This window comes from Microtus ochrogaster, chromosome 10 (assembly GCF_000317375.1).
Source record: "Microtus ochrogaster isolate Prairie Vole_2 chromosome 10, MicOch1.0, whole genome shotgun sequence".
NCBI classification, from domain to species: Eukaryota; Metazoa; Chordata; class Mammalia; order Rodentia; family Cricetidae; genus Microtus; species Microtus ochrogaster.
The window spans coordinates 50,253,477-50,263,454 of record NC_022016.1 but is presented as its reverse complement, the minus strand read 5'-3'; the positions used below and the strand labels follow the sequence as shown (position 1 = coordinate 50,263,454).

Sequence of the window (9,978 nt, the reverse complement as noted above, 5' to 3'; positions counted from 1 at the left end):
AAATAAATAAATAAATAAATAAAATCTTAAGAAAGAAAAGAAACCCAAGCCCAGCTTCTGGCACTGTTTTTCTCTCACTTGGAGACTTGACTTTACAGAGTATAAGATACATTAACACCCAATGATGAAAATGGGCTCGCAGGGGAAGTTGCTTGGTCAAGGTCACCAAACTAAAATGGCTGAATATGAACACATCTGTCTGGCCTTTTCTTCTACACTTGGCGTCATGTTCTAGGCTCAGCCCGAGCACAGCAAACCTCCCCTGGGAGTCAGTTCCTAGGTGGCCCAGGTCCTTACGGCTTCAAGATCTGTTTGTCCCAGAGCCTCTTGTACCCCATCCACAGGGTACGAAGGTCCCCCACTTTCTCTTAGAGCTGACCAGGGTGTTACCTCACCTCAGCAGGACTGGTCGTCCAGGGCTCCCCACAGCAAGATGGAATGCACAAGTTTGTTCTCAGCCTTGGCCCTGTCAAAGGCCTCTGTGAATGGCAGGTAGTTGACCTGTGGTCAAACCAAGAGAGAAACTGAGTGGCTGGGGTCCTGTTTGGGGTTGTGATTGTGAAGTAGGTATTTTTTCATGTGGGGGGGAGTACATGGAGAGTGCGTGTGTGTGCGTGCGTGCGTGCGCGTGCGTGTGTGCGCGTGCGCGTGTGTGTGCGCGTGTGTGAAGGGGCGTGGCAGAGTCACATGACTCCTTCTTCAAGTTTAGAGAAGCAGACAGGAATCCCAGGAATCCCAGTCCAAGCTGGCCCTGAGCCCCAGTTCCAACACAGTGCCCATAACCAGACTGCAGCTCCCAGCCTTGGCCGCACAGAGCCTTACCCTGGCCTTTACGCCCAGTCTCACCTTCTTGAAAGGGTACATGGCCACCTCTAGGCGCCGGGCAGCTTCCTCCCAGCTCAGCTCCTGGTGCCACTTGATTTCCTCGAACACGAACTGGAGGGGTTCTCCCGAGGGCAGGCGGCTGTCAATCATCTTGCCATCCTCATCCAGGATCACAGAGGGCACCGAGGGGCCCGTGGCCTCCAGCTCCATCTGGGCCAGAAGTCAGTGGTGAGGGGTGTCTCAGAGAGGGGCTCTGAGAAACCTTCAGGGATGGTGTACTCTGCAGAGGCGGGGAGACGGGGCTCAGGGCAAAGCCTTGCAGCTGGACACATCTGGGTAGGGGCACCTGAGTGTTCACCTGGGGTATGTAGCCGATGTCCACCTCCATGTTGCTGGTCTCACTGGCCCCATACAGCCACTCCATGTCAACATTCAGGGACCTGAGGATGGCCAGGGTAAAACAACATCACCGCCAAAGCCCGTTAGTCACACATCAAGGTGCCATCTACTTTTATTGAGACAGGGTTTCTCTGTGTAACTTTGGAGCCTGTCCTGGAATTTGCTCAGTAGACCAGGCTGGCCTCGAACTCACAGAGATCCCCTGCCTCTGCTTCCTGAGTGCTGGGATTAAAAGCATGAGCCACCACCGTGCGGCTGGTGCCATCTAATTTAATGCACGCAGTTGTCCTATTAACAGATGGAGATACTGAGACTCCAGAGCTGTCACTGGGATTTTGACAGCAGAGCCTGAGCCAGGCCTCGACAGTTTAAAGGACTCTCATCACATGACCCATCTGCGGCAGAGAGGTGGCCAGTGTCTCGCTGCAGGACCCAGGATGAGGCCGCAGGTCAAGAACCCTGTTGGTGCAGAGGCCCCTGGAAGAACCTCACAGGCTGGCTCTTGCCTGCAAGAAGACATCAGAAGTTTGGCTTGGTCCATGCATTCTGAAGATCGGCCACATGGGGGAGCCCCAGGACTGCCGCGCAATAGTCTCTGTGGCAGTGACTGAATACCATCAGGGCTGTCCCTGTGGCCAGGTTCTTAGACACAGGCCCAGAAGCAATAGGATCTGCCTGGTCATCTACCTCCTGTGTTATTCAGGACCTCAAAACGGGACACACTGAGGCCAGCCTCCGCCCCACTTGGCAAAATTCATAAGGGCAGGTGTACAACCATGTCTCTATCCTGTCTCTTTCTCTCAGTGGCTTCAGGCTCTCCCAACCATGGTTACCCCTGCCCCATGGGTGAAACAGGGCAGAAGTCAGTCTTCTACCTGGAAGGTGAGGAAATGGGCCCAGAGAGGGCCAGGGTCTTGCTCACAGCCACACAGCCCATTGCTACCAAAAGCAAGTTTTGAATCAGGGCCTCAGGGCTCCCAGGTCAGGTCCCAGCCTGGCACAGGTCCTCATGAGCCTGTTAATAGTCCACCCGCTATCAGGGAAGACTCTCTGGAAGCCACCCCCACCCTCCACACACCCCTTAAGTCCCCTGATCTGCTGATGGGGCTGACCCGAACAGGCAAATAGCTGGCATAGGGCTGAACTAGATGTCACCTCTCTGGGAAGCCTTCCTAGACTCCCATGGGCCCTGTGCAGCTGCTGGCATTCCCCTCAGTGGCATACATAGGCTGGCTGGGCTGTCTTAGGAGAGTACCAGCTCTGGGAAGGGCCTGCTGGTGGCTATGGGGCAGCAGTGAAGGCTTGAGGTGTCTTGTTGGGCTCTAGGATCTTGCTCTGTAAACTGCTGGCTTCCCACAGAGGTGGAGGGAATGACTGGAGGTGTCTGTGAGTAGACAGGAAGACCACTTCACTACCTCATGCTGCCTCCTCTTAGTCAGCAACCAGGTCCCCCAGCGATGGTACTGGGGGGCAGGGGAAAGGGCCGAGACTCAAGGGTCCCTGGGCTCCCTGATGTCTGGAATCAGGGGACAGGGTAACAGGAGCAGTGGTAGAATGTGTAGCTGGGCGCCGAGGCTGTGCTGGGGATAGCTCCTACCTGTGATTGGGCACGAACAGCCGGAAGTCACGGATGTGTGTTGCATCTTTGGACAGGATGATATGGCCGGTGAACTGGCCCGGCGAGAACCAGAAGGGGAAATCAGGAGGCTCACTAAGCTGGAACTCAGCATGGATCCTGTGGGAATGGGTTTACTAAGCCTGGACCCCTCCCCAATCTCCCCCGGAACCTAGGGAGCCTTGCCCAGACTCCTGTGGGGTCAGGATAGGGAGACAGTTCAAATGGAGCTGTTCTTGAAGACGCAATCTCTGTGCTGCCTTCCCTGGAAGCCTTGCCCCATCTCCCCCTCCTCCTTATCCAAGGTGTGCGCATGCATGCATGTGTATGTGTCCCTCTGTGTGGATGATACCATCCTGGCCACCACCCAGGTCCAGTTCAGGGCTAGGCAAGTTCCAGACACCTCTCACCAAAATCGTGTGCCCTCTGAGAAAGTCATTACTCCCCTGACCCACCGAGGAGGACACTGAGGTTCCTGAGGTTCAGAGAGTCTGAGTCCACAAAGGAGGGAGGCAGTGAAGTTGGGGGGTGGTCAATGGATAGGCCTTCCCCTACCCTCCCAAGCTTTGTGACACTCACCGGAACATCACCGTGTAGTAGGAGTCGCTGATGGCAGTTAGGCAGGCCACGGTGCCCTGAGGGGCAAAGCGGGTCTTCACGAAGGGGCGTGGGTGAAACATGCTCAACAGCCGATGGATAATGACCTGAGGGCGGCAGTGAGACCCTGGCTGGCTTGTTGGACCCTAGCACCTGGGTCTGTAAGCTAACACCCAGAGGGCGGGGCACTGAAGGAGTGGGATGCCTGGTACTTGGGTCCAGGTTCAGAGAGGAAGGGCCACCCCTGAGCTGGGCCGGTGGGGCCTGCCTCTCCTGGTACTACCCTTACCTCCTTGTCCTTGGGCGGCGGTGGGTAAAAGCGGTTGTTGGACAAATAGCCGGTGAAGACACTCAGCTCGCCAGGGATAATCCACCAGGGCTGGCCCAGCTCCTGACCCGGAGGGGGCAGAAAGGGCCGGAAGTGGCGGGCAGCAAATACTGCGGTTGGTGAGGCTGCAGTCGTCCAGTTGCGGAGGCCAGACAGAGCAAGGCGGGAGACCTGGGACAGGGAGAGCAGCATTCTGGGATGCCCTGTCTATGTCCCTCAAGCCCAGTCAGACAACAGGCTGGGGCAGCAGAGGGAGCATGGGGAAGGTCACACCTCAGCCACGGCCACAATCTTAGCACTGTCTTGCCAGAGTCTCACACATACCCTGCCTGGGCTTCAGTGGTTTCCCAGGTCCAGCCACACCAGGGCAGCTTACTCAGGCCGGGCCACTGAGTAGCTGGAGGGGCCACCTGGCCTTGACCAAGGTGGTTGAGCTCTGGCTTCACACAGGTCTGACCCCGATCCCCTGCATAAGCCTTCAACCAGTCCCGGGTGCCAGGCCCTGTCCCAGGCTGTCTGGCTCCCACAGGCAGTCCTGCTTTGCCCCAAACCACATCTTACAAGAGGTTGGGTTTGCTGTTGAGTCTGATGATGGAGGGAAGTGAAGAAAATGCCAGAAAACTCCAGAGTTAAAGAGCAGAACCCTGGGAAGTAGAAGGGTCACCCCCAGAGAAGGCTCTGCCTCAAGTCACCTGCCCGTTATGTTTGGACCCTGAGCAAGGTCTTTCCTCACCGGTTTCCTCCCCTTGAAGAGTGTGTGTGGGCAGAATCGGTTAGCCAGCAGTCAGAGGGCTATCTACACATGGCACGGAGTTCAGAGGCAGGACCCTGGAGGTATGTGGCCCCTTGTCTATGGTCTTATGGGTATAGGCAAGTGTTGGGCCCTTGTGGCACCATTACCAGGGCAGGAGGACCACCATACCTCCTCGCAGAGGGGATCTGGACCACTGGGAAATTGCCAATCCTTGCTGGGCAGCAGGCCCCTCCCTCCCTCTCTACCTCCAGTGTTAAGAGCCAGGCTTGGAATCTAACAGGCTGGTTCTCAAAGGAGGGCCAGGTTGAGTTGCCTGCCTGCTGGCCCTGCTCACGGCTGCCCAACCCTGCAGGGCACTGACAGAGGAAGGGTTCTGCACTGTGGTAGGGTTGGGCACTGCCCTGCCTCCCTGAGTATTGAGGTCTCCCTGGTTCTTATCCCACCACCATTCCCAGCATTCTCTGGGAGCTATCGGCTGAGCAGCGCCACCACTGCCAACCCCTCCTCCACTCCCGGTCTCCCATGCAAAGCTGAATCCATGTATCCACCTACAGAACTCCCCCTGACGTGCCCCGGCCACCTCAGTGTGCTGTGTCCCGCGAGGTGATGTTCTCCCTCTTCTTACAGCCCCCATTTGGGCAAAGAGCACAGCGAGCACTGGTCCCCAGCCAGGAGTTTCCATCACCTGCTCTGCTCCCCACTTTCCATCAGCAGCCACACCATGCCCTTTCCTCTTCTGTATCCTCCAGGCTGTACCCCCCATCCACCCCCTGCCTCTATCAACTCCAGGAACTGGTCTGCTGGCACCCCCACCCCCAGCCTGATTTCACAACCAACCCACTGAAGCGTTTTTTGCTTCTGCAGAACAAAGGTTAAACGTCAAACAGAGACCCTCAGCAATCTAGCTTCTTCTCTTGCTGCCCCACTAGCGAGCATGCCTCTCACTGGCCCTGGGTCAGCCACACCTGCCCTCTGGCCTGCCTGCCACCTTTTGCCACAGGCCCTTGCTCATGCAGAAGTGGGGCTTTGCTGAGCAGGTATGGGCTGGACACAGAGGGTGGTTGCTTTGCTCCTGGCAGAGGGAGCAGCAGACGGGGAGATGGGAAGCAAACCGCCCCCCCCCCCCACCTCATGATTAAGAAGGAAACCCAGAGGATCTGGTAGGAGACAGGTGACAGCCAGCAGGGGTGGGGACGGGGCATGGCCCTCCAATAGGCTCACTGTGTCCTCAGGGCCTGGAGCTGGGAAGGAGCTGGTGCCTGTGTCTCCTCCCTTCTCTCCCCCAGGGGCTCGTCCTCCCCACAGTCCCCGACAGATGCTGCACTGTGCATCCAGGTCACCATTGACAGGAGTTGGAACAGACAGAAAGTGCCCATCACAGGGCTCCGTGACGAACTCTTTGTTCCAGCCCACCCATTTGTCCCTGGGCACAGCCTGTCAGATGTCACCCCTGCCAGGAAGCTCTCCCAGACTTCCCTGTGTACAGAGGGGCTCCTTCAGCTTCCTCTGGCTCTCCCACCAGACCTAGCTGGGAAGCAAGCTCAGCTTCTTGGATGCCATGGGCACCCTGAGGGACACTGGCAAGGGTGAAGAAGAGGGCACAGGCCTGTCCTCGGGAGCAAGTGCACACGGGCAGTTTTGACATCCGGGGTCCCTCCCTTGCCCCTACTCACCCCTAGGAAGCCATCTTTGCTCTTCGTCATGGTCTCTGTGAGCAGAGGCTGGAATCGGGCTTCTATGGCGAGAGTCTCCTCGCTGGGATCACGGTGCAGCTCCTCCTCCTCATAGCTGGCCACAGGAACTGACCCTGTGGGACAGAGGTGACTGGAGAGACCTTGCCCAGGGCTCCAGGCCTCACTTCTCCCAGGGTGCCTGTGATGAGGGAGCTAGGCTTGGGACAGGGCTAAGAACTAACAGTCACCGAAGTGACAAACACCATGCAGGGATCCTGCTTCCAGCATAGCCCGGGAGCAGATGGTATCACTGGCAATTCCATTTCACAAGCACGTGGAGATGACGCCACTTCGGAGGGAGTCAGGACTCAAAGCCAGGCCTGTGTCACTCCGAATTCATGATTAGTTATGACCCTCTTCTGGATCTTAGGGGACTGTGAGGGACTCATTCAAGGGAATCTTAGCAAAAGAAAAGCAAGCCATCAGGCTATAGACTATGACGTATGACATCATTGGATGAGAACCCGTGGGCAGAGGCTTGACCTGTCTCTCCCTGCTCTTCTGGCTGGCTTGGCCTCCCTGTATGAGGAGCAGCTCTCCCATAAGGAGATGCAAAGCTCCCATATTCCCCATGTGGATGGAGCCACAATGCAGGGTTTAGGGGAGGAAGCCACTTCCAAAGCAATGACAGAATGGTTGTCTATGACAGAATGAAGCATGCTAGCTCTATCCTCCAGGCTCCCAGGATGGATGAAGCCATAGAGACCACGCCTGGCACTTAGTGGTGGCACTGGTGACTAGCCAGGCTGAATGGGGCACAGCCTAGGTACCTCGCAACCATGGTCATCAGAAGTACCCAGACTCCCTCTTCACACCGCAGCTGCTCAGAGCCCACCTCTGCCTACCAAGTGGACTCTCCAGGGGTTACTCAAGAAACTGCCCAGTCCACAACAGCCCTGTTCAGAAGATGGCTTTTGGGCTGGCGAGATGGCCACATAAGCCTGACCTGAGCTCTATCCCTGCAACATGTGCTGTACAACAGAAACTAGAGAGGCTGGGTCTCAGCCAGGCAGTGGTAACACACACCTCTAATCCCAGCACTCAGGAGGCAGAGGCAGGTGGGTCGCACTCAGGAGGCAGAGGCAGGTGGAGTTCTGGGAGTTCGAGGCCAGCCTGGTCTACAGAGTGAGTTCCAGGACAGCCAGGGCTACACAGGGAAACTCTGTCTCTAAAAACAAACAAACAAACAAACAACAAAAAAAGGAAAAAAAAAGAGGCTCTGCCTCAATCAGGTGGAGGAAGAGAACTGACATCCAAAACTTGTCCTCTGGCCTCCAGGTGTGTATTGTGGCACACATGTGTGATTGTGCATATACACACTAATAATAAACATTTTTATATGATTGTTGATATTTCTCTATCTGCAAGTCAATGCAGGAAAAAACTTTATTTACTTACTTTTTTTTAAAATTTGAGACAAAGTCTTAGGCTGACCTGGACCTTGCTATGTAGATCAGGCTGGCCTTGAATTTGTGGTATTGTTACCTCTCTGCCTCCTGAATGCAGGGATTTTGGGTGTGTACCATCACTTCTGGCCAGCAGAAATTTAGAACAGCATTCTGAACATCAGAGGAAGGAAGGGAGGGCTATGTAGGGTTATTATTAGTTATTATTAGCCTTGCAAACTCAATGATTTCAGTGGTAATTATTAAGAACAACTGGGCTTTGGTACCTCAAGCCTTTGTTGTTGCTGTTATAGAGATCCTGTCTCAAAACAAAACAACAAAAATAACCAGACATGGTGGTGCAGCTATAATCCCAGCTATGTGGAAAGCTAAGGCAGAAGAATCCAGAGTTCAAGACTAGCCTGGGCAATTTCGTGAGATCGTATTTCAAAATTAAAAGATGGGGCTGGAGAGATGACTTGCTGGTTAGGAACAACTGGCTGCTCTTCCAGAAGACCTGGGTTCAACCCCAGCACCCACATGGTGGCTTACAACTGTAGCTGCAGCTTCTGATGATCTGATGCCCTCTTCTGGCCTCTGAGGGTACTTCACTCTAATGGTGCATATACATGCAGACATACATGCAAACACATAAATAAATTTAAAAAATTTTTATTTTCACCCAACTGTCCTCCTCTAGCAGTGACCACAGGACCCTGGACCAGCAAGTGACCATCCTTCATACCCATCCTCAAAATCTGGCCCATGATGGCACTATGGTACCCGATCCTGAGAATAATTGGTTTCTTCCTCCCCTGACTCTCACCCACTGACAGGCTTCCACAACCAGCTAGTGCCCAAGTGGCTGCCTAAGATCGTAGGTTTGAGAATAGAAGAGGGCACTGGGGACACTGAGGCAGGAGGCCTGCAAGCCAGAGGCCTGCCTGGGCTATACTGCTTAGTTCAGTGGTAAAACATTGAGTAATATAAACAGAGCTGTGTGTTCACTGTCTACTGTCTCCAAAAGCTGGGGAGAGGGTTCACTAGAGCACTTGACTCACAAGCAAAGTCAGGCAGAGTCATGCCCGCCTGCAATCCCAGCACTACGAGAGGGGGGGTGGAAACAAGAGGACCCCTGGCCACCAGCCTAGCATAAGTGGAGCAGTCCGGCGCTAATCAGAGAGTCTGCCTCAAACAAAAGGTGGGAGGTGCCGGAGCACCGAGGTTATCCTCCGACCCCAGCCTGGGTGGGAGGGGACGAGCGCTTTATATTTATTTGAGATCCAGGTTATTCTGCTCTTATTTTACGAAAATTAACAACAGTTGCACCTGGGCAGGCCTGGCTAGCAGGTGCTGGGAATCACACAGCACCTGGGAGTCAAGAGCACAGCGGACACAGCTGTGGGTCCTATCTGTGACTATCTGCACGTTGGCCATTGCTCACAGCCCCTCTGAATCTTCAACCCCGGGAGCCAGGGCAGGGCCCCACAATCAGATGGCCAGGTCTAACCTGGTTCTCTGCCTTCTAGCCCGGCAAGCGGGTGTCTCCATCTTCTGAAGTAGAGCTAGCAGGGACAGTGTCCATCTCCCCAGGCCTGTGCCAGGGGTAAAGGCTGAACCTCCACAGAGTGCTTCAAGCCAATGATGTGGCGGGGAAGTGGTGGAGGAATGCCAGTGTTACCATTCACAATCATGACCGAAATGGGCTTGGGTGCCAAAGCAGCCCGTGCACCCAAAGTAGTGTGTGTGGGGAGGGTTGTAGGGGGACCCGACCTGGTATGAGTCCCGTGAGTGCCCAGCGTCTCTGCTACCTGTCAGTTTCTCTGCAATGGGTTTGAACTCCTCTGGGCTGATGTACATATCCTGGTTCGTGTCCAGCGAGGAAAAGAGAAAGAGGCCATCTGTCCCCAGAACCTTCAGTGCCGATTCCTGTTTGGGAGGAAAGGGCTGAGATGACAGGCCCCAATCTCCCCATCCCAGTCCCCAGCAGGCAGCTGCTTCCTGAACTCCTGCCATCCTCTTCCAGAGTCCCCTCCGTACTTGCCAGCCCATTTGTCCAAATACCAGCTCAACAGTCCCAGAGTTCCTTGTCCCCTTCCAGTCGCTGCTGGCTGGCCCCTGCCTCACATCCACGCCTTCATCCATTGTCTACTCTGGGTGCCCTCGCTCCCCTTCCAAAGGCCCGGTCCTACTTTACCCTGTCCCGGCCACTGTCCCCTCCGGCCTTCCCAGTCCCCCTTCCCGGGTCCGGGGCAGAGCTTCACTCTGAGCCTCAGTCTGCAGCCACTGTCCCAGGCAGCCCCGTGCACCGTCCCCCTCCGGTCCCCACCGACCTGCCGCGC

At 55.4% G+C, this 9,978-nt stretch overlaps 1 protein-coding gene across 1 annotated transcript in view; it reads right to left on the bottom strand.

Moving 5' to 3' along the window:
- Nucleotides 1-9,978, bottom strand: part of Selenon (selenoprotein N) — a 22,170-nt gene that overhangs the window by 3,327 nt on the left and 8,865 nt on the right. The window contains exons 2-9 of the mRNA XM_013348306.1: nucleotides 9,448-9,565; nucleotides 6,192-6,325; nucleotides 3,726-3,935; nucleotides 3,419-3,543; nucleotides 2,822-2,959; nucleotides 1,184-1,265; nucleotides 847-1,035; nucleotides 396-501 (exon numbers count right to left, since the gene is read on the bottom strand). Coding sequence (XP_013203760.1) covers nucleotides 396-501; nucleotides 847-1,035; nucleotides 1,184-1,265; nucleotides 2,822-2,959; nucleotides 3,419-3,543; nucleotides 3,726-3,935; nucleotides 6,192-6,325; nucleotides 9,448-9,565 — 1,102 coding nt within the window. The remainder of the gene's footprint in view (nucleotides 1-395; nucleotides 502-846; nucleotides 1,036-1,183; nucleotides 1,266-2,821; nucleotides 2,960-3,418; nucleotides 3,544-3,725; nucleotides 3,936-6,191; nucleotides 6,326-9,447; nucleotides 9,566-9,978) is intronic.